General features: G+C 66.6%; 3 protein-coding genes across 6 annotated transcripts; all 3 read left to right on the forward strand.

Moving 5' to 3' along the window:
• The first annotated feature begins 637 nt into the window (after nucleotides 1-637).
• CASTOR1 (cytosolic arginine sensor for mTORC1 subunit 1) lies at nucleotides 638-7,927 on the forward strand. 4 transcript variants are annotated; one of them, XM_049804158.1, is made up of 10 exons: nucleotides 650-776; nucleotides 1,167-1,251; nucleotides 2,284-2,354; nucleotides 4,963-5,156; nucleotides 5,320-5,452; nucleotides 5,666-5,789; nucleotides 6,474-6,587; nucleotides 6,689-6,771; nucleotides 6,936-7,030; nucleotides 7,134-7,927. In XM_049804158.1, the coding sequence occupies exons 2-10, from the start codon at nucleotides 1,238-1,240 to the stop codon at nucleotides 7,197-7,199; spliced, it is 894 nt and encodes a 297-aa protein (XP_049660115.1). In that variant the 5' UTR covers nucleotides 650-776; nucleotides 1,167-1,237; the 3' UTR covers nucleotides 7,200-7,927. The 4 variants fall into 4 exon arrangements, with proteins under 4 accessions (XP_049660113.1, XP_049660115.1, XP_049660116.1 ...); XM_049804159.1 differs by having other exon boundaries at nucleotides 692-776; nucleotides 1,118-1,251; XM_049804156.1 differs by lacking the exon at nucleotides 1,167-1,251 and having other exon boundaries at nucleotides 638-776.
• A 2,776-nt stretch (nucleotides 7,928-10,703) lies between these two features.
• Nucleotides 10,704-12,823, forward strand: OSM (oncostatin M). Its single transcript, XM_049804160.1, has 3 exons — nucleotides 10,704-11,107; nucleotides 12,011-12,147; nucleotides 12,293-12,823. Exons 1-3 carry the CDS (start codon nucleotides 11,071-11,073, stop codon nucleotides 12,755-12,757), a joined length of 639 nt encoding a protein of 212 aa, XP_049660117.1. The 5' UTR covers nucleotides 10,704-11,070; the 3' UTR covers nucleotides 12,758-12,823.
• Nucleotides 12,824-18,302: 5,479 nt separating this feature from the next.
• LIF (LIF interleukin 6 family cytokine) lies at nucleotides 18,303-20,947 on the forward strand. Its single transcript, XM_049804162.1, has 3 exons — nucleotides 18,303-18,323; nucleotides 20,203-20,381; nucleotides 20,510-20,947. The coding sequence occupies exons 1-3, from the start codon at nucleotides 18,305-18,307 to the stop codon at nucleotides 20,945-20,947; spliced, it is 636 nt and encodes a 211-aa protein (XP_049660119.1). The 5' UTR covers nucleotides 18,303-18,304.
• The last annotated feature ends 429 nt before the right edge of the window (nucleotides 20,948-21,376 follow it).

Genomic DNA, 21,376 nt, shown 5'->3' on the forward strand with positions numbered 1-21,376 from the left:
CCTGTAGCACCCAGCTTTGGGGGCTCGGGGCTGGAGGGATGGGGACAAGCTGGCCAGCGTGGCTCCGTAGGGACACCGCGGTCCCTGTGTGCAGGGATGCCCGCTCGGGGTGGGCTCAAAGCCGAGGCGGGGGGCATCTGTGGGAGCTTGGCCAGGTGTGGTGACCAAAGGGTCCGCCTTCAGTCTGGGCCGGGCACCCACCCCGGCGGGGTGCTGGCACCACGAGCGGTGGGAGCCCTGGCAGGGGGTGGCTGAGCCACCTGAGCTCCCTTCCCACGGCTGGGGGGGGCCGAGCTGCCCCTTGTCCCTGTCCCAGAGCCCCTCGACCCACCACCCCCCCAGGGTCCCTCTACAGCCCCCACCCTTCTGCCTGCCCTGCACCCGCCAGGCAGACCCAGACCCAGTTCCCGAGCACTCGCGCCTGGCGCGGGGGGACTGGGGGTACGTGAGGAGTCGGGGGGACCCCTTCCCCCCCCCCCCTCTTTATCTAGTGAGGATATATCAAACTGTAGCCCTATATGTAGTACTGAATTTACCTACTCACTGAGCCTATTTATTATTCCTCCGTGGCAGTAACCGTGGCAGGACAGGGACCGAGGTTGGGAACCGCAAGTGGGATGCGCCGGAGGCGGCAGGATTTGATGCCAGACCACAACCATGAGGCTAAAGCCCCCCCCTCACACCCCGTCCCCGGGGTCCCCATGGCTTGGGGAGGGGGGGGGCATTCACCCTGCCCCCTCCCCTCCACTGCCACCCACCCCGAGGCCCCGGCGGAGGTGAGATGGGGTGGGTGAGCGGCTGGGTGCTCCCTGGTTGCGGGGTCCCCTCTCTCCACCCCCCCCCCTCCCCAGCCCTCCCCGAGGGCCAAGGGCGGCTTTGTAGAATAAAGCGGGGAAAAATGGTTTTGTACAAAGGGGTAAATAAAGCAGGATTGTGTAAAGGCGCAGCGCCTGAGGCTCCTACCCTGTCTTCCCGTCGCCCTCCCGCTGCAGGCTACTCCTGGGGAGGCACCCTGGTCAGGACCCCATCTCCCCTGGGTGCTGTGGTTTGGGGGGGGGGGGGAGGCAGGTGCTGGGAGGGTCCCGCTAGTGTCCCCTCTTTGTCACCACCCTGGCAGAGCCACCCAAGTTGTCCAAGCCCTGACCCAGCCTTGCTGTCTCACCCAGCCCTGCGGCTGCCCCTGTTTGAAGTGTAAATGGGAGGACGCTGAGACCTGCCCCAGCTTGTGACAGTAGTGATGGCTGCCATGGGGTGAGCTCCCTTCCCCCCCCCCACAGTGTCACAGCTCCTGTGCCCAAACAGAGCCAGGAGACCCCTAATTTATGCCCTGACACCCCAGAGCTGTTTTCCAGGTGTAAAATGGTGCCTGGGCCCTCTCTCCCTCCCTCCCCGTGCTTCCTACAGGCAGGAATCCTGCCCAGACCTCCATTCCTCCCTCCAAAACTCCCTTTTTCCAGGGGCTGGCTGCAGGATGGGGCCTGTTCGCGGTGCTGGGTTTCCCCTCTGCCCCTGCGAATGGTGGCTCGGGGGGCTGCTGCCCAGATTTCGGTAAATCCCCGCTGCCAGGCCGGCTTGTCGGGGTTCATCCCGCCCTGAGCTGGTGGATTTGGGGCCGGGGTGGAGGAGGTATTGGGGGGGGGGGGGGGGGTGTTTGTGTGTCATCATTTGTGTTCCCAGTGGGTCCAGTCCCAGCCTGACTGGTGCTGGTAGGGGTGAGATCCCGGCGTCGGGCACCCCGGGGGGTTCTGAATCGGGGCCGGTCCCGGGGCTGCGGGTCGGCTCCGGTACGAGCACCCCGCGGCTCGGAACCGGGGCCGCCCCGGGCACCGGGGTCGGATCCGGCGGGGTCGGATCCGGCGGGGTCGTCCCCCCCCGGGGCCCCGAACCCCACCGGGCACGGGGAGGCGGGGCGAACCGTTGCCCCTCCCGCGGCGTGGGGCGGGGCCGGGGCGGGGCCGGGGCGGGGCCGGGGCCGGGCTTTATAGCGGCGGCGGCGCCGGGGTCCGATGCGGCGCGGCCGCCATGGACCTGCACATCCTGGAGCACCGGGTGCGGGTGCTGAGCCTGGCCCGCCGCGGGCTCTGGCTCTACACCCACCCGCTGCTCAAGCTGCTCTTTCTGCCCCAGCGCTGCAGGTACCGGCCTTCCTCCCCATCCTCCTCCTCCGGTACCCCGTACCGCTCCAGCTTTCCCCCCCCCACCCCCCCCCTCCGGGGGAGGCGGCGGTTTTGGGGGTCGGCAGCGCCGGGTTTGGTTTTTTTTTTTTTTTTTTTTTGTCTTCAGGTGCAAGTTCTTCAGCCTGACGGAGACCCCCGAGGACTACACCATCATGCTGGATGAGGAAGGCTTCAAAGGTAGCGTGCGGTGGCTTCCACGGCCTCCCCTCCCCGGCTGGCACTGCAGACACGAGCTGTGCACGTTCTCAGCCTGCCTGAGCCCAGCGGCGCTCCAGGCCTGGGCCGTGGGGGGAGCGAGTCCCGGCTTGTAGCGAGGCTCCCTCGGTACGTGCCCATCCCCGGGGCTCCCGGTCGCGGAGCTCCCAACCCCTCGGCGCCTGCGCTGGGGATGTACCAGCTTGCCCGGCCGAGGCTCTCCCGGCGTGGCTGCCTTTGCCCTCGTAACCCCCTCCCAGGCAGAGCTGCGTCTCCGCCGGCTCGTGGGATCGGGCTGCGAACCTGGCGGGGACGGTCTGCGGGGAACCCGGTATCTGCCGAAAGCCCGGCTGCTCCGGGCAGGAGGCAGGTACCTCCCGGGATGCCCGTGGGCAGCACTCGGGGCTCCCTGCCTGCACGGGGTGCTGCTGCCAGACCTCCTGCCATCGTTCCCTTGGCCGCTTTCGTCTCTTCCCCTTGCCTGGAAAGGGCCAGGGCCGGCCGGCACTTCGGCAGAGCGGGACCGATTCTGCACCCACCCGGGGTTGGCGAGGGTGAGCCCTGCCTGGCAGCAGGGACCGGGTTTTGGGGTGTCCGGGGGGGGGGGGGGTTTGAGCCCCTCCAGGCCAGTCTCCCTCCCCAGGAGGCGTCCTTTGGCGACATCCCCACCCTCGGTGACCCAGCGCTTGCCCGTCCATCAGCCTCACCGCTGGTCCTGCCGGGGGTACCGGCCCAACGGGCTGTGCCGGAGGGTCCGGATCCTGTCCTGGCTTCCCACGCCCAAACTTTCCTGCCGAGGCCGCAGGAGCCGACCGCAGCTTATCACTTTGGACGTGCCCCAAGGAGCAAGGGTCAGCGCTCGGGCCAGGGGGTGCTCGCCGGCCGGATCCAGCTCCCACCTCCCTCCCCGGCCTTTTGCTCGGGCTCTGCCCCCCCCCCCGCCCCAGAACCAGAGCCGTTCCCCACGTATTGTTTTATTTCGGGGCCTGCGGACAAATATTCCTCAATCCCGAGGGGAGGGCGGGAAGTGCCGAACAATGGTCCTGCGAGCCGGTGGCCCCGCTGCGCCGTGTGTACCCCTCCTGGAGCTGGGGGGGCTGCCAGCATCCCCCCCGCTGCGGAGCCAGGGAGGGGACCCCCTAGCAGAGGAGAGCTGCACCCCTTCTCTTCCCTTGGGGGTCCGGATTAAGGCCCAGGGTGGGTGGCAGAGGGACAGCGGGGTGTCCCGTCCCCCCCCCCGCACTCTCACCGCCTCGCCCAGGGTGGTGTTGAAAAGCGATTAAGCGGCGAGCGCTGGGACAGGTCCCCACGTCCCCCGTGAGTCGTGTCCCCCCCGCCCCAGCCCTGAAACTCAGCCCTGGGCCTGAGCCGAGGCCGTTCTGGCGCTTCCTGAGCAGGAACAGGCGCTGGAAACAACCGCCGAGGCCCCCGGATCCGGCCCTGCTCCCGCCCTGCCCCGAGCCACCGTTCGGGAGCGGGGTACGGAGCCCACCCTATGATGGGGTCCCCCATCCGTGGGTGCCGGACCCCTCCCTGGGGCAACCTGCCCTCCGCCACTGGTGTGATGAGTTTGCCTGCTCAGCTGGGCTGGGATGCCAGGTGCCCACCGGAGGGCTGGGTGCTTGCGCGGAGCCGTCTCCCATGGGTGCTGCCTCCCACCTTTGCCAGGTGGGGGGGGGGGGAGCAGTTTGGAGACCCCTTGGGTGCCCACCCCACTCCGTCCCTTCCACGGAAGGAGCACTGTGGGGTGGGGAAGGGGGTGCCAGGGAGGGGGGGCTGTGCCTGGATGAATCCTGGGGGCACCCCGGGCAGTGCCAGTCCCTCCCCTGGGTAGAAGGGTGGGTGCAGGGGGGGGGACACAAACACAACCCCCGTGTCCCCCCCCGCACCAAGTCCCGGAGCAGGAAGGAACCGGCCAGCGCGCGCCCTCCCTGCCAACAAAAGCAGTGGTTTTGGGAGGGAGCCCTGGCCCCCCGCCAGCCTGGGCGCAGCCCTCCCCGCCGGGCTGGCATGAGGTGCTGGCACCCCAGGGATGGCGGGGTGGCCCTTCCCTCGTCCCCTCCGGTGCTCCGTGTCCCCCCCCTCCCTGAGCATCCCTGGTGCTGGATGCTGGGCTGGGGGTTCCTGGGGGGCAGGGGATGAGCCAGGCAGACCCAGGGCCCTGGCAAAGCCGGTTTTGGGGTGCGGTGCACCCCGACACCCCCTTGTACCCAGCCCAGGGTGCTGGTGGGGGGAGGAGAGGTGCGTCTCTGGCTGGGGGGGTAGGGGGTGTCATAGCCTCGGCCCTGCTTGTCCCCGCGGCCAAATTCAGATGTCGCCTCAGCACCTGGAGCGGCTGAGCCCTGTCTGGCTCGTTCCGCTTGTGGATGGGGCTGGTCTGCGCCCCCAGACCGGCATCTCAGCCCCACAACTGGGACTGATCCTGTCCCGGCTCCGCCAGGCCGGCTCATTTCCCGAGGGACAGTGTGACATGCGACGCCTGAGCCGGAGCGAGCTCTGCGGCACGGGCAGCGCGTGCGGCATCGGATGCCGTTTGGCTGTGCCGACCCCCGGGGAGCCTCGTGCCTCAGTTTCCCCTTATCCCTTGCAGAGCTGCCGCCCTCCGAGTTCATGCAGGTGGCGGATTCGACGTGGCTGGTGCTCAGCGTCGTCTCCAACGGCCGGGAGCCCTCCGGCTGCCAGGCCACCGGCGTCACCAAGATTGCCAGGTCGGTCATCGCGCCGCTGGCCGAGCACCACGTCTCGGTGTTGATGCTCTCCACGTACCAGACGGACTTCATCCTGGTGAGTGCCGCGGGATGACGGGGACACCGGTGCCCGGTCCCACCGGGATGTTGGCTCCGGTGGCACAGCTGCGTGGGGACCCCGCTATCCCCAAGCCGGCAGCGGGGGGGTGGGCTACGGGGAGGGTTGGCGGTACCGTCCCTGATCCTGCACCCCTGGCCAGGTTCGGGAGCGGGACCTGCCGGTGGTGATCCACACGCTGGCGGGGGAATTTGACATCTACAAAGAAGAAAGCGGCGAGTGCGTCCCTGTCACCTGCGACGATGTGAGCAACGGCTTCCTCAAGCCCAAGCCGGGTGAGCGATACCGGCTCCCCCGGGACCACCCGCTTCCCTCCGAGATGCTCCAGCTCCCACCGGCGGTACCCGCATCCTCAGGGGACCCCCCAGGGCCACCCTTCTGCACCCCGAAAGATGGTGGGCCGTGGCTGCGATGGCCACGGGGTGGCACTGCGGTACTGTCCCCAAGCTGTCCCCACTCCTGACGGGTGGCTCTCCCCCCTTTGCCAGCTGCCACCCCCACGCTGCACCCCGTGCAGAGCCCCCAGACCCGCTTCTGCGTCCTGACCGTGGCCCCCGACACGCTGCCCGCCATCGCCACCATGCTCATCGACGTCCTCTTCTACTCCCACAGGTGGGTCCCGGGGACGGGGACACGGTGGTGGCCCCTTGCCCGGTGCCACCCGAACTGCGGTGACGTGGCCCCCCAACCTCGCTCCCAGTGGCTTTTTAAGCTCTGGGGGGTGTTTGGCAAGCTGGTTTTACCCTCCCAAGCGTGCTGGGGGTGGGTGGGGGGTGCTGCAGCCATGTGGGTGCCATGGGTCCTGCTGCCACCGTGGGAGGTGGGAGCCCCGAGGTGACCTGAGGGACGAGCCCCCTGTTGCAGCAAAGCCTGGGGAGGGGGGATGGCAAAACAGAGGCGGGTGGGTTGCAAAAGGCCGGTGGGAACGGGGCTGGGGCAAGGGGATGCTCCTGGCTGGGGCCTCCCGTGTCCCTCAGAATGGGGTCTCTTCTGGCGGTACCCTCCTGCTCCGGAGGCACCGCAGCATTTTGGGAATGCCCCAAAAGCCAGCGTCACCCCTGTCCTGCCCGCAGCTGGCATCTGCTGGCCCCCAACCCAGCGGCTGTGCGAGCTGCAGACCCTGCGGGTAGCACCCGCTCCCATCCCCTTCTCCTCCCCGCCACCGCCGGCTCACCCTGCGGCATCCCAACGTGATGCTCAAAGACGCTCAGTGCCACCACCAACCCCTTCTCCTCCCAATTTTGGGGGTCGTGACCCCTCCCTGTGGCTCTTCCCCCCACCCCCCCCACCCCGCAGCCCCCCGAGGGAGGCTGGCGCCGGCAGCCAGGACCTCGACTCCATCACCTTCTTCGCCTTCTCCCTCATCGAGGGCTACATCTCCATCGTGATGGATGCCGAAACGCAGAAGCGGTAGGTACCATCCCTGGCACCGTCTGTCTGTCTGTCTGTCTGTCCCCGGGGCTGGGGGCTCAGGGACAGAGGGGTTTACATTCAGGCCCCCCCTCTCTCAGGTTCCCCAGCGACCTGCTGCTGACCAGCTCGACGGGAGAGCTGTGGCGGATGGTGCGGATCGGCGGGCAGCCCCTCGGCTTCGGTGAGTTTGGCCGCGGTGGCCGTGTCCCCCCCGCTGTGCCACCACCACCCATCCTCCCCTTACTCGGGGGGAGTGCTTTTGGGGTGATGCTCTCCCTGTATGTCCCCATGGCAGTGCCACCGGGGCCACCGCTCACCCCGGGGGTTCCCCTTTTCCCTCCCCAGACGAATGCGGCATCGTGGCGCAGATCGCCGAGCCGCTGGCCGCCGCCGACATATCGGCGTATTACATCAGCACCTTCAACTTCGATCACGCTTTGGTGAGCCCCTGACCCTTCCTGGGGACCCGCCGCGGTGGGGGGGTGTCCCCAAGAGGCTGACACCCGCTCTGTGTGTGTGTGTCCCCCCCCTCCACACCGGCAGGTCCCCGAGGAGGGCATCGCCGAGGTGATCCAGCTGCTGCAGCAGCGCCAGGAGAGCGGCAGATAGCGGCCGGCTGTCCCCACGGCGGGTGACCCAGCGCGGTGGCGTGGTGGGCTCCCCCTTCCTCTCCCCCCCCCACCCATATTTGGTATTTTTTCATTTTAAGGCTCTCCCCCCACCCCGGTACGGAGCAGAACCAGGGGGTGCAGCATCGCTCCCTGCCTGCTGGGGATGTGGGACATGGTGGCTTTGGGGACCCGGTGGCCTCGTGGCAGTGGGCCAGTGTCCTGTGGGAAGGGGGGAGCGATCCCCACCGTGCCACCCCCAGGGGTGAGGCCGAAGGGCAGCCCTGTGCCATCCTCTGCCTCCAGCCCTGCCCGTGCAGGGTTGGGGGGGCTCAGGAGGAGAGTGGGTGTCCCCGGGGACCTGCTGGAGGAGGGGACATGGAGGGGGGGACACATGCCAGAGAGCGGTGATGTGCCACCCTGGTGCTGGGGGGCCTGTACGGGTGGTCCCTTTGGGTGGGAGGGGGGATGGCTGTGATGCTCTGGGGCACCCCTGGGGGGTGAAAGCATCCCTGGAGCCTGGGTTCCCCCCGGCACTCCCAAAATCTCCAAGGTGGTGGTGGGGGGCTGTGGTTCAGCCGTGTCCCCTCCAGGATGGCCCCATGCCCCTGCCTGGGCTGTCACCTATTGTGGGGGGATGACTGTGACACCCCCCCCCCCCCCCCAGCTCCTCCCAAGCTGTATTTTCACATAGTTTTTAATAAGTCAATAAAAGTCCTATTATTTTTATTTCTATGTAGCCCCAGGGGGGGTGGCCCAGAGCTGGTCCCCGGGTTGGTGGCACTGGGTGGGATGGGAGCAGCTGGGATGTGACAGGGGAACGTGGCCCTCCCCGTGTCCCCACCGTAAGGTGACCAGGATGTGGCCAGCTTGCCTGCCACCTATTTTGGGTCAAAAAAGGGGCGAAGGCTGCAGCCCCCAGCAAGTCACCGGCCCTGGGGAAACTGAGGCACGGGTCCCACTCCCCCATTTCTGCCCTCCCCCTGCCCCACACTGGCCCAGCTCCCATCGTCTGGGGGAAAGTGAGGCACAAATGGCCGAACTTGACCCCTGGCCCGGGGATGCCCCCGCCATGCTGTCACCGTGTCCCCACATCCTCTCCCGTTGCCAGCACGCCCCCGGCAAAGTGGGGTGCACAGGATGGGTGCTGTCCCCTCCTGGGGTGCGTGGGGGGTGCTGTGACCCCCTTAGGGGCTGGGGCTGCGGCCATTTGGGTAGCCCCCCCAGCCCCCAGGTGCCCCCAGGGGCCACACCTGGTCAACGAGCGAGACTCGGCGGGAGCGCGAGCGCAGCGGAAACCTCTTTGGGGCCTTTTCCCCCAGGGTGGGCAGCTTGGCGGGGCTCAGACCGGTGGGTCAACGCAGCTCTGCTCCCACCCTGTCCCCAAAAACCGGCCCTCGCTTTCCCAGGCACCAAGTGGGAGCGTGCCCATGTCCCAGACGTGTTTTCTCTGCGTCAGGTCCGGCACGCTTGCAAGCCGCCGGGTTCCTGCAACCTCTCCGGGCGCTTTCTTTCCTGTCTCGCTCTCTTGTCCAGAGTCATGAGACGCCGGTGACGTGCGCCCAAGCGATGAAGAAATTGCAGCCGGCCCATGTGGTCACCGGTGCTATTTTTGTCCCCCTTGGATGTTGCACACTCCTCCGCCACCCACTTTCCTCCAGCGGGGTGGCCGCTGCGGTGGTTTCCTCCCAGCCCAGCCCAGCAGGGACCCTGCACGGAGCTCTGGGAGGTGACGCTGCCATGTGGAGGGGCCAGGGCCACCTGTGGCCGTGGGGGGTCTGAAGGTGGGTGCGCTCTGCCCTTGTGGTCCTGCTCACCCGGCCAGGGTGCCCGAGGGTCCTGCCATGGCACCACACACGCTGGAGGGCCCACGGGGTCGGGGAGGGAGGGATGGAGGCATGGATGGATGGACAGGCGGATGGACAGATGGATGGATGAAGAGGTGAATGAATGGAAGGATGGATGGAGAGAAGGATGGATGGGCAGGCGGAGGGATGGATGGACAAGTGGACAGATGGAAGGATGGGTGCATGGATTGACGGACAGACGGACAGGTGAATGGATGGGCAGATGGATACAAGGATGGATGGACAGGTGGACGGATGGGCAGGTGGCTAGAGGGATGGATAGACAAACGTACGTACGTATGGACAGGTGGCTGGCTGGATGAATGGGCAGGTGGCTGGCTCGTTGGACGGATAGCTGAATGGATGGATGAGTAGATGGATGTATGGATGGTTCGTTGTATCGGTAGATGGATGGACAGGTGGAGGGATGGATGGACAGACGGACAGATGGACCAACTACTTCAGTCAAGCAGGTGTGGAGAGAAAGGACATTCTCCTGGCTCCTCCAGGGCTGCCTTGGGCACAACCCTGCCTGCCCCGACCCCACCGAACCCAGCCGGGGGACGCGCCGAGGAGGAAGAGGAGGCAGCTGGTGGAGGAAGCGGCACCGGCCCCACTCCCGCAGCAGGGAGTCCTGCAGGTCGCGGGGCAGCTGGGGAGGGGAAATTTTGGGAAAAGAAAACATTTCTTCTTCTGAGTCACGGCCGCACTCTTCCACCCTGGAGGAGATGTTATTTCTGGGTCATCTGCCCAACCTGTGCCACCACCGAACCCTCGGAATGCGCAGATTTGGTGCAGGGCGGCTCGCTCTGCTCACGCCGGCAACTTTTGACGGTCGTCAAAATCAACCAGATTGCAACGCATCTCAAAAATATATCCATTTTTACGGGGTGGGTGGAAAAAGCCCCCATTGGTGCCTGGTTGCTGCCGCGCTCCATCCACTGGGAAAGGGATGCAAGGGGGTTTGCGCCGGGTGCTGCCGGCAGCGCCGAGGCCGTGTCGGTGCCGTGCAAGCCGGGTTCTCCCGTGGTGGTATTGCACAAGCCTGACGCGGCGATGAGGGCAGCGCTGCCTGCACTGCTGCCCGTACCGGGCTTCCGCTGCCCTCGGCCCCTTGGGCAACACCCAGGGCCGCGCGCGGGTGCCGGTGCAGCCCTTTGGCACCGGGCAGTTCTGTTTTTCTTTCTGGGGGCACCCATGGGTGCTGCCGGGCAGAAGGGCTGAGCCGTGCTGCCCGGTGTCCCCTACTCGGTCAGCACCTGAGCTCGTCACCCAGAGGGGTGGCCGGGTGTGAGCAGACGGACAGAAGGACAGAGCATCCTCCGGAGCGTCGCCCAGCGCCGCGGCCGGGTGCGGTCCCCAGCCGTGCTGGGATGCTCCGCGCTTTGTGGGCTTCCTTCCATCGCTCTGCCTTCCCAGGCCGGATTTTCAGCTCCCACGGCTGGACTTGGGATGTGAATCCCCCCCCCCCCGCCCCGTGATGGAACACGGGTGTCCCCACATGGCCGGCGTCCCCGGCTGCCAGCCCCGCCGCTGCCACTGCCGCTGCCCTCTTTTGCATTTTGGGTTTTGGGGCAGCTCAGGCCGGTTTTGGTTCAACCAGCCCGTTGGGCGCCGAACAGCGAAACGGGGGTGGGGGTGGGGGGGGGTGACTCAAAGCGGCCCTTTCCCAAGAAGCTGGATCATGGGGGTCCAGCAGTGCCGGCGCAGCCGGATCCGGGACGAGCAGCGGGACCGCAGGCTCCCCGGACCGGACCCGCCGGGACTCCCTCGAGGAACTGAATCGAAGAACAACCCCATCGTCCGTCCGGCATCATTTCCTCCCGCCCGGGGCGGCTTCACCCCGCTCATTGGCCCCCGGGGCACGGCTTCACTTCTCGCTGTCTTTCCGTTGGGTCCCGGGTGCCTCCTTCGGAGGTGGGGGCGAATGGGTGCACTTTAAAAGGCGAGCTTCCCCATCGCCGAGCGGTTAAGGAAGTCGCTCGTGCGCCCGGCAGCACCCTGCCGAAACACCCTGCCCCGGCCATGCGGTGCGACGGGCGGCCCTTGGGCGTGCTGGCAGGTAGGTGTCTGCCGGCGTCCCGCCACTACCCTCTCGCTCGCGCGCCGGCTGCGCCGAGACGGACGGGGGACGCCGGAGGAGAGCCGCGGCGGCGGGGGTCCGCGTGGGAGTTGAGTTGGCGTGCCGTGGCTGTCGGCGAGGCTGTGTGTGTGTGTGTGTGTGTGTGTGTGTCCCCAGCGCCGGCAGGGGACAGGGACATTCCCGACATTCCCACCCACCCCCTCGTGGCACGTGGGGATGGCCACCCCACGGGAGCTCCTTTTGTCCCTGGGGGAGAAGGGATGTTGGGAGGGGGGCGGGAAGGAGAGGACACGCTTTGGGGTGAGTTTGGGGACCGATGGCAGAGGTCAGCTTGCTGGCACGGATCCTGCATCCCACCCAAGCCATTCAGATCCCCCCTCCCAGCACAGCAGGGCTGGACGATGCACACCAGTCCAGCGCCGCATCCGAAGTCCCCGCCGACACGCGGCCGTGGGTGACAGCGGGGCCTGGACAGCATCCCGCCGGAGCAGAGGGGCCAGATCCAGGAGCGTCACCGCCGTCCCCTCCTTTGCGGTGACCCACGCTGGCAGGGGGAGCTGCTGGGGCAACCGCCGCGGCTGGGCTGCGCTCCCTGGCATCTTCATCCTCCTCCTCCTGCCCGCCGCATCCTCAGTGGGCTTTTGGCACAGGGGCCGGCTCGTCCCTGCGGCAGGACCGGGGATTTCGGTGCGTGTGCCTGGCACATGCAGTTCTTGCCCACAGGCCTGATGCCAGGGTGATGGGCGCACGCGGCCGAGCTCTCCCCGTGGCAGCCGTCACGGTGGCACTGGGATTGGTGAGCTCTCTGGCGCGGAGAGGGGGCTGCCTCCCTGCACCCAGTGACCCCCCGATGTCCCCCATCTCCCTCCTCTTCCTCCCCAGCCGTCACCAAAGGGCTCTTCATCCTCTGGGCTGTCCCGGGCCACGGGGGGCGGCCCCTGCAGCCCCCCACCCTGCAGCAGATCCAGGCGCTGGTGAGGCACATGGCCGAGGACGCGCAGGAGCTTTTTGCCTTCTATGTGAGTCCCCTTCCCCGGGGCGAGGGGTCGCTCCTGTCCCCTCCGTGGGGGACACACGGGGCTCGTGGCCGGGGGGGGGTGGGCGTGGGGTCCCCGTGCTGCTCCCATCCCACGTCTCTGACCTTTCTCCCTCATCCCCGGGCAGGAGGAGGACCAGCACCTGGCCTTCAACCACCTCTGCCGCACCAACCGCCCGCCCGAGTGGCTGCGGGGACCGGTGATGGGACCTGGGGGGCTGCGGGGGCTGCGGGAGACCATGGTCCGCATGGCCCAGGCGCTGCAGGACATCACCCGGCACCAGCGCGACCTCAACCCCCCCGGCGCCGAAATCCTTCGCCGCTTGGCCAGCACCCACCTGAAGGTGCGAGGGCTCCTCAGCAACCTCGAGGGGCTCTTCCCGGCCCCAAGCCCCCGACCCGGTCACCGGCCCCCGCCCGGCCCCACACCACCCACCAAGGTCTTTCGGCAGAAGCTGGAGGGGTGCCGGATCCTCTGGAGCTACTCCCGCTTCATGGCCAAGCTCAACACCCAGCTGGAGGCCAGGAGCCGCCGAGGACGCCGGGAGAAGCGGCGACCGCACCGGGGCTCGCGGCCGCCCAAGCGCTCCTAGAGTAGCCGCGCCGTCACCGGAGTTATCCCTGTCTCCATCTCCATCCCATCCCAGCTGCGCTCCATCCCCGTCCCCCGGGATGGAAACTCGCTGGCCGGCCGGGAGGCACCCCGGAGACCCTCTAAGCTCGCAGGGGTGAGGACGCAAGCGCGCTCCAAGCGGTTTCCATCGCTTCGGCTTGCCGTGGGCACCGAGTTGTCCCCATGCCACCGCTCGGCTGCAGGACAGCCCCGCTCCGCTCCCGGCAGATCCCCCCCATCCCGCCCCACGTTTCGGTAGCCCCGGTGCCACGGGGACCCGTGCGCGCTCGGGCGTCCCCCGGGTGCCCAGCGTTGAGGGATGGAGCCGTCCCTTGTCACCGAGCCCCGCTGGATTTTCCAGTGATTCAATGGGTCCGGTGACCCAGCCTGACTAAGAGCCGCTCGCCCAGCACCCGCCGCGCTGCCGGCAGGGTGCGGCCCCGGCCCACGGAGAGCGCCGATGGCACCGGCGAGCGGCACCGGCGTTGTCACCCCTCTGCCTGGCCGTCCCTGCGCCGGGCTTGCTGATCCCAGAGAGCATCTGGGAGCGGAATCCTGTCGGCTCGGTGGCCCCGTGAGCTCGGTGGCCCTGTGTGCTCGGCGTCCCCGCAAGCTCAACGTCCCTGTGCTCAGCCCCGTCCTCGTCCCTGCGCGTTCAGCGTGTCCCCGAGCCCTCAGCATCCCCGCGCTCGTCCCTGCTCTCTCGGTGTGTGCGTCCCCCCGTGCTCCTGGGCTCGCTCTTGCACGCTTGGTGACCCCACGCTCTTGGTGTCCCCGTGCCCTCGGCATCCCCACGCTCGTCCCTCTGCCCTCAGCATCCCTGTACCCTCAGTGTCCCCTGTGTCCCTGAGCCCCCCGGGCCGTGCCACCGCAGCGCTGCCTGTGCTGGGCAGGGGTTCGGCTCCGGCCACCGCACTGTGAGAGTGGGTGGCGGCACCCACCCCCTCCCCACTAATTTATACATTAATATTTGTGTGGTTATCGTATTTATTGAATCCTGGGGTTAATTTAATACGTCCCTGCAATGGGAAGAAATATTTAAGGATGAGTTTTTTAATATATAAATATCTATTTTTATGATAACTTTTTTTTTTGTATCGTGTTAAACTATGAATGTAACAAGGTTTTATTTATGAATAGCAATACTTTTTGGTACTGTGAGAAGGGCGGCGCCCACCACGGGCTCGTGGCACCCCCGTATTTTTGTATAACGGCAGAAGGAAATAAAGTGTCGACCTCGGCCCGTGGGCCACTGAGCGGTTGTGTCCGTGTGTCCAGGTGTCTGTGGGCAGAGAGGGGCTGTATTCCGGTGGCCAGGCTGTGCCTGTTGTCCTCGCCGGCACACGGGGGATGGCAGCATGGGGTGGGATGGGACCTGGCCTGGCGTGACACGGCGTGGGATGTGGCACGGCACGGGATGTGGCACAGCACAGCGGCACATGGCACACGAGGGGACGTGGCACACGGCACGGCGCAAGACGTGGCCCATCGCGGCGTGGCACACGAGTGGACGTGGCACACGGCACGGCACAGGACGTGGCACATCACGGCGTGGCACATGGCACGGAACGGTGTAGCACATGGCACAGCGTGGCACGCAGCATGTGACGTGGCGAGGGGTGACATCCCACGGCGTGGCCTGGCACCGCCAGGCATGTGCCGTGCCCCGACGCGGCACAACACCGCGTGGCACCATGTCACACAGACCCGGCACAGCTGCCGGCACGGACCGGGCCATCGCCACAGCCAAAGCAGAGCACCACGTCCCTGCCGCTTGGCCGGAGCCTCCGTGGGGACCCGGCCACCCCGCTGCCACTGGTCCCGCTGAGTCAAAAATCCTAAGACCCAGTCATGTGGCACCGTGGAGTCACTCGTTCCCCGCCGTGTGCCGGTGCCCGCCGGGCTGCCCGGCACTGCCGCCGGCACCGCCGCCTGAGTCAGTTGCGGGGAGCATCGCCGCCGGGACGGCCACGGCCTCGCTGGCACCCGCTGCCATTTGGGGACACTCGGGGTGGGGACGATGTCACCATGAAGCAGCCCGGGCCGGCTTGCCACGCCGTGGATGACCGTGACCGTGCCACCGCCCGCCGGCTACCGTCTTCCACCAAGCCACCCGCCCGGCTCCGAAGAGGACGCAGCTTGCATGGGCTGCAGAGGGGAGGGCACAGGTACGTGACCCCCCCCACACACACACAGGAGGGGTGGGGGGGACCCCCCCCAAACTGGGGGTACACCCTGGGCTGAGTGTCACCGGAGGGATGCTGGCAGCCCCCATGTCCCCGCGGGGCCAGGGTCCCTCCTTGCAGGACCACCCAAGGGGACCCCACTGCCCACCCCATGCTCCTGCCTGCCCCCCCCCCCCACCCCAGGAAAAGCCACCCCACAGCGGGGATGTCCCTCGGCCACCATTCCCAGGGGTGCTGCTCACCTTGCCACGGCCACGGGGTCCTCCCGCCTGGCTGGGATGGAAAGCCGTGGGGTGACACCGGTGGGGTGACACCGGTGGGGTGCAGGAGCCGGGGGCAGGGGGGGTCAGCCCCCAACAGGGAAACATCGTGAGTCGAAGGGGAATTTGGTCCCCGGCGTTATTCAGCCCCGGGCTTCCCCAGGGTGGGGGCGTGGGGGCACTGGCCTTACTCACCCCACCCTCAGCACCCCCCTGACCCTGGCACGGCCCCCCCCCACCCCCCCGGCAGCCCCAGCCCCAGCCCCAAACCTGCAGGACCCCCCCCCCCCGGGGGGCTGCGGTGATGGCTGAAACCTCAGTGTGTCCCCCCAGCATGGGGACAGCATGGGACATGGACCCAGAGGGGACTCTGGGGTGGTGGGGGGGTGGCAATTATGGGATGGGGCAGTTCAGGGATAGGGACGGGGGCAGTTCTGGGATGGGGGCAGTTCAGGAATAGGGATGGGGATGGGGGGGGCAGCAATTATGGGATGAGGAGGGGGCAGTTCTGGGATGGGGAGAGGACAGGTCTGGGACAGGGATGGGGCGAGGGGGCAGTTCTGGGTGGGGATGGGACGGGGGGGCAATTATGGGATGGTGAGTGGCTAGTTCTGGGCTGGGGCAGCAGGGGGCAGCATGGGGACAGGGATGGGGAGGGGGGACAGCATGGGGACAGGGTTGGGGGGGTTCTGGGCAGGGGATGGGGTGGGGGGACAGTGGTGGGATGGGGCAGAGGGAGGGGGCAGCTGGGGGGGGAGCAGAGCAGCAGCATGGCAGCGGTGGCCTCAGGATGCCCTGGGCTTGTCCCTATGTCCAGGCTGGTGGTGGGGACAGTGGGGGGACAGCAGGGACAGCAGTGGTCAGCCAGGCAGTGTCACTGCCTCCTCCCCAACCTGCCCCCAGCTCCCCTCCTGGGGTCCCCAAAACAGGGACACCCCACAGGTTCCCAGCCCCGCAGCCCCCTGCTCCCTCCGACGGGGAGGGCTGGCCCCCACCACCACCCAGCCCCTTCCCACTCCCTCTTTGGGACCTACTGGGACACCCCCCCCCCCATGTCACCATCTCGCCAGGCTCCTGCATCACACCTTTCCTGCTGCCTCTCTCCATAGGACATCCCTGCAGGATCCCTGCAGGGCCATTCCTGCTACCAAAGGGCTTGGGAAAGGGGATTTTCCTGGGCATCTCCCACCCCCCTGCATCTCCCCCATCCAGCCTGCCCGGACCAGGGATTTGGATTTTCCTGCTGGAGCATCCTCCCCTGCAGAGCAGGGCCCCCCCCCTCCCCCTTTCTATCCCCACTGCTAGAAAATCTATTATAAATGAAACCCCAAATCCTTCTCCGGCTCCGGGACACCGGCCTGGTACCGGGCAGCGCTGGGCTGAGTCACTGCTGGGAAATTCAGGGCAAGGGCAGAAAATGGCAAAGCCATGGCAATCCCTGGACACAAGCCCCCCCCCCCCCCCCCCCCCCCCCCCCAAGGACATTCCCTAGTGCTATTAATTAAGAAATGGAAATTCCTCAGCTAATTAATTGCCATCAGGCCATCAGATATCCATCAATATGTGATGTGCTGATCACTGCAGCCCAGTAAAACCAGGTGTGAGACCGCGGGGGGGTGAGACGGGGCTCGTCCTCCCCAGCCTCCGCAGCCCCCTTGCTCCCCATCCCCATGACCACTCACTGCCTGGCGTCCCAGTAAGACCAGTCTGGGCTGAAATGGGCTTTGGCTGCCGGGGCATCAATGCCACCTGGTAAACCAGGCTGGTTCCCCAGGTTCATGCATGGGGAAACTGAGGCAGGCAGCAGCCGAGGGACCAATTCACCCTCCCCAGCACGGGGCGGGGGGGTCCTCGTGTCCCCCCTCGACGTGTCCCCCCCTGCCACAGGGGACGGCCGGGGTCGTGGCAGCTCTTGCATCACCGTTCCTCGACTGTCACCTCAGCGGGTTCACGCTGCCAGCACAACCAGGGCACAAACTTGCTAAACCTGATTAAAAGTCTCAGCTCAGCCGTGCCCTTGGAGAGGAAAAAAAAAAATATATACAAGAAAAACAAAAATCCCTTTAACCTGTTTTTCACCCAAATTGGGGAGCAAACAGCCCGGCAGTGTACCCAGCCCCCACGGGACCCCCGTGAAGGATTGATCCCCCACTTGGGTGTTTGCTCCCACGCTGATTTTAGCCCCCTGCCAACCAGCCCGGCACGGGTGCAGCAGGCAGGGGGACAGCCCTGCCGACGGAAGGGTTAAACCTGGGGGGGGGGGGGCTGGTCCAGCCTCTCCCCGCTGGGTGGGTTTGTCCTTTTTCCTAGAGAAAACCCACCCTTCACTTCTAATAATTTTGCCCAAAGGGATGAGCCGCCGGTGGGCCGGGGGGCCGCCGATGCCACCGCATCCATCCCACCATAACCGGTTGTCCCTCACCCCTCGTGGGACGCCGCCACCTCCTCCCCGTACCTTTTATCCCTCCAAATCCCCCTCAAAACCCCAAATCCTATTCCCCCACCGCCATCTGATTTGATTGCCTGCTCTGGCAGCCAGCGGGGAAGCCCCAGCCAGGGGAGGGGGACCCAAGGGTGAAAGTGCTTGTGGCTCCATGAGTCATGGCACCGCGCTCACCGTCATGCCTCAACGCCATCGCCGCACCCGCCGCCCCCTGCGACACCCCCAGACCCCACGTGCTGCCGCTCGCCTCCCTTGGCGGTTGGGGGGGGCTTTAATTCATATTTCCCCCCCCCCCCCCCCTTTCCTTCCCACCCACTTCCCCAGCACCTCCCCGACCCCGTGCGTGAAAAAACACAAAACCCACAATCCCGGTGACATCAACTTTATCAGAAGTTTATTTCTAAGAATCATTCAGGATTTCCAAAGCCCTCGACTTCCTGATTTCCAGTTTCAATAGAAGTAACGATAGTGGTGCTGCTCCCCCCCGCGTCCCCCCCTCCTCCCCTTTCTTACAACACAGGCTGGCTGCCGGACCGGTATATAAACCCCGAGAAGTCCCCCAGTATGAACATGAATTTCTGAAAACTTCCTCTGCCAACACCAATCTCTATTAAGTCACTCCCGGGACGCGGCTCACAATGAAGTTCGTGCCGGCAGGTAAAAAAAAAAACAAAAATCAACTTTGGGGAAATTATTTCCCCTTCTCACCCCTTTTTTTCCTCTCCCCCACCCCCTTTTCCCGGTGATGCTCGGGTACAGGCGGGTCCCGGGTCGCTGCCGCTGGAGCCAGGGCTCCCGCCACGCTACGTCCCCCCCCCCGGGATGAGCATCTCTGGGAATTGGCAGCGGGGAGCGAAGCGCGGCGCTGGCGTGGTGCGGCCAACATCTGGACACTTATATAACTGGAAATGCTTCCAAAAAAAAAAAAAAAAAAAAAAAAAAAAGCAAGGGGGGGGGGGGGGATCTTTTTTTTTTTTTTTTTTGGTGGGGGCTTTTTTGGCTTTTTAAAATATTCCCCCCCCCCGCCACCTCCTGCTTTTCCTCCTTCTGGGTGTCTCGATGCCGCGAGCTGCCGCTGCATCGGGGCACCGGAGGGATGGGGAGGCTGCCAAGTGCAGGGACGGGGGGTTGGAGAGAGCGGTGGCCACCCCAGCGACAGTGCTGGGGGGGGGTTGTCCCATGGGCCAGCACCCACCCGGGACCCCCCACCCACCCAGCCCTTGACATGGGTGCTGAGCCTCGCTCTGCCCAGCTGTGAAATGGGCAGAAGGCAGCGGCCGAGGAGGGGGGAATGCAGCCAGAGGGGCTTGTGGGGAGGGGGAGGTCAGGGCATCTGCATCCCATGGGAGCACCCAGGGCCCCAGGGGTGCGGGGAGGAAGGGTCCCCCCCCCATCCTGCGCGGGAGGGGAGCGGCGGCAGGTCGGGGATCGCAACACGCCCAGGTAAGTCCTTTCCCACCTGGGCAGGGTAAATAAAGCAAGGCTTGGATTACCCGGCACGTCGGAGGAGCTGACAAGTGTGGGCAGCTTCGGCGTTCGTCACGGCCCGGGGATTTCGCCTGGCAGCACCCCCGTGGCCCCCCCACCTTGCCAGGGTGCTGCCTCCGGTGGCATCCAGGTCACCCGCTGGTGGGGATCCCCCAGGGACCCCCCCCCCCCCCCACTCCATACCCCGGGTACCCTTCCCCGAGGATGCAGAGCGCAGTGGCAGGGCTCCAGAGGCGGTTTGGCCTCCCCGAGCTGGGATGCTGGTTTGGGATGGAGTGGGGGGGGCATCCCCAGGGATGGGGGGGGTTGGAGCACCCCGCTCTCACCCTGTCGGCAGGAGGCGGGGGGGGGACACACACACACACACACACACACACGCCGGGGCGACCCAGCTGCCGGCGGCTCAAGGGTCCCCTTGTTCCGCGTCCAGGGATTTTCTGGCCGGCGTCTCCGGCAGCTGTGGCGTCTCTCCCCGGGGCTCCTCGGCGCTGCGCCCACTTCGCAGACGGGGAAACTGAGGCAGGCGGTGGGGCCGGAGGTGGGAGGGAAAGAGGGGGGTGGGGGGGGGGTATGCCGAAGGCAGGTTTCCTTGCGGGTGCCCCCGCTGAGTCAGCCGGGGCCGGGGTGGGGCCTCGCTCCCGCAGCGCCCGGCCGAGGAGGATAACGGAGGGGGAAAAAAAGCGCTTTCCATATTTGATTATACCCGACAGGTCGTCACCGGGACGGTTGCGAAATGTGGGAATGCCGTGGGGCACCCCGCCGGGAGGGGAGGCGGGGGAGCGCCTGCCGGGGGGCAGGTGAGGGGGACGGGAGCCGTGGGGGACAGCAAACCGGGGGGGTCTGGAGGCTGCCGGTCAAGCCGGACCCCCCCCCCCCCCCCCCCAGCGTTGGAGCGGTATGGGTCGCCGCTCTGGCTGGACACCCTCCTCTTGGGTGCTCGCCTCCTCGGGGGATGCTCAGCATCACCCGGGGGGGGTCATCGGCGGCGGCACGGACCACCACCGCCGGCTCGGTCCCCACCGTGACGCTCGCCTCTTTCCCCGCACAGGCGTCGTGCCCTTCGTGGCCTTGCTCCTGCTGCAGCGGCGGCCGGTGGCCGGCCGAGCGTTGTTGGTGACCGGACCCGGCTGCCCCGGTCACGGTTTGTGCCGCTCCAACGTCCAGGAGCAGACCCGCAGGCAGGTCGCGTTGCTCAACGCCACCGCCCAGGACCTCTTCAGCCTCTACGTAAGTTTGCTCCATCAAGTGCATGAAGGGGGACGGACGGCCGGCCGGGGATGGTGGCAGAAGGTGGCCGGGTTTGGGGGTGGGGGGGCAATAGGGGACGTGGGGGTGACGCTCGCCTCTTCTCCCAGCTGAAGTGCCAGGGAGAGCCGTTCAGCAGTGAGACGGACAGGCTCTGCAACCCCAGCGGCATCTTCTTCCCCGCTTTCCGCGTCAACCGGACGAGCGAGAGGAAGGAGGTCATGGTGGCCATGTACAAGCTCTTCGCCTTCCTCAACGCCTCGCTGGGGAACATCACGCGCGACCAAGAGGAGCTCAACCCAACGGCCAAGGAGCTCCTCGACCGGCTCCACAACACCACCAAGACCACCCGGGGCCTCATCTCCAACCTCACCTGCCTCCTCTGCAAGAACTACAACGTCTTCCAGGTGGACGTCAGCTACGGGGAGAGCTCCAAGGGCAAAAGCGCCTTCAAGAAGAAGCAACAGGGCTGCCAGGTGCTCAGGAAGTACGTGCAGGTCATCGCCCAGGCGGCCCGCGTCCTTCTACCTCATCTCAGCCCCCCGTGAGCGCCCGCCCCGGCTCCTCTGCCCCCCCCCCCCCCACCGGCCGTCCCCCCACTGCTGCCTCCTCAACTCCCGCCTTCCTATTTATTACCCCGGACTCTGCGCCGGCCCCATCCAGCCCTCCGGTAATTTATTTACCCCCTGGGGTTGGGGGGGGGGGGGGTGAACGTTGCCGCCTGGAGTGTCCCAGGCAAGAGCAGAGCTGGGGCCGGCATCCAGCGGGACGAGGCAGCGTTACTCCTGAGGTGCTGCCGGGGCACCGGCTGGTCCCGGGATGTGCCGTCCCCGCGGTCCTGCAGGATGTGGGGAGCTGCGAGGGGCTGGTGGCGGGGCCGGACTCTGTCCCCCGTGGCTGGTCTCCTCCATCACGGAGAGCAACCCGACAGATGTCCTCGAGCATCGTCCGAAAGCCTCCGCTTGCCTGGGGAAAAA

The sequence above is a fragment of the Accipiter gentilis genome, chromosome 7 (genome assembly GCF_929443795.1).
Source record: "Accipiter gentilis chromosome 7, bAccGen1.1, whole genome shotgun sequence".
NCBI classification, from domain to species: Eukaryota; Metazoa; Chordata; class Aves; order Accipitriformes; family Accipitridae; genus Astur; species Astur gentilis.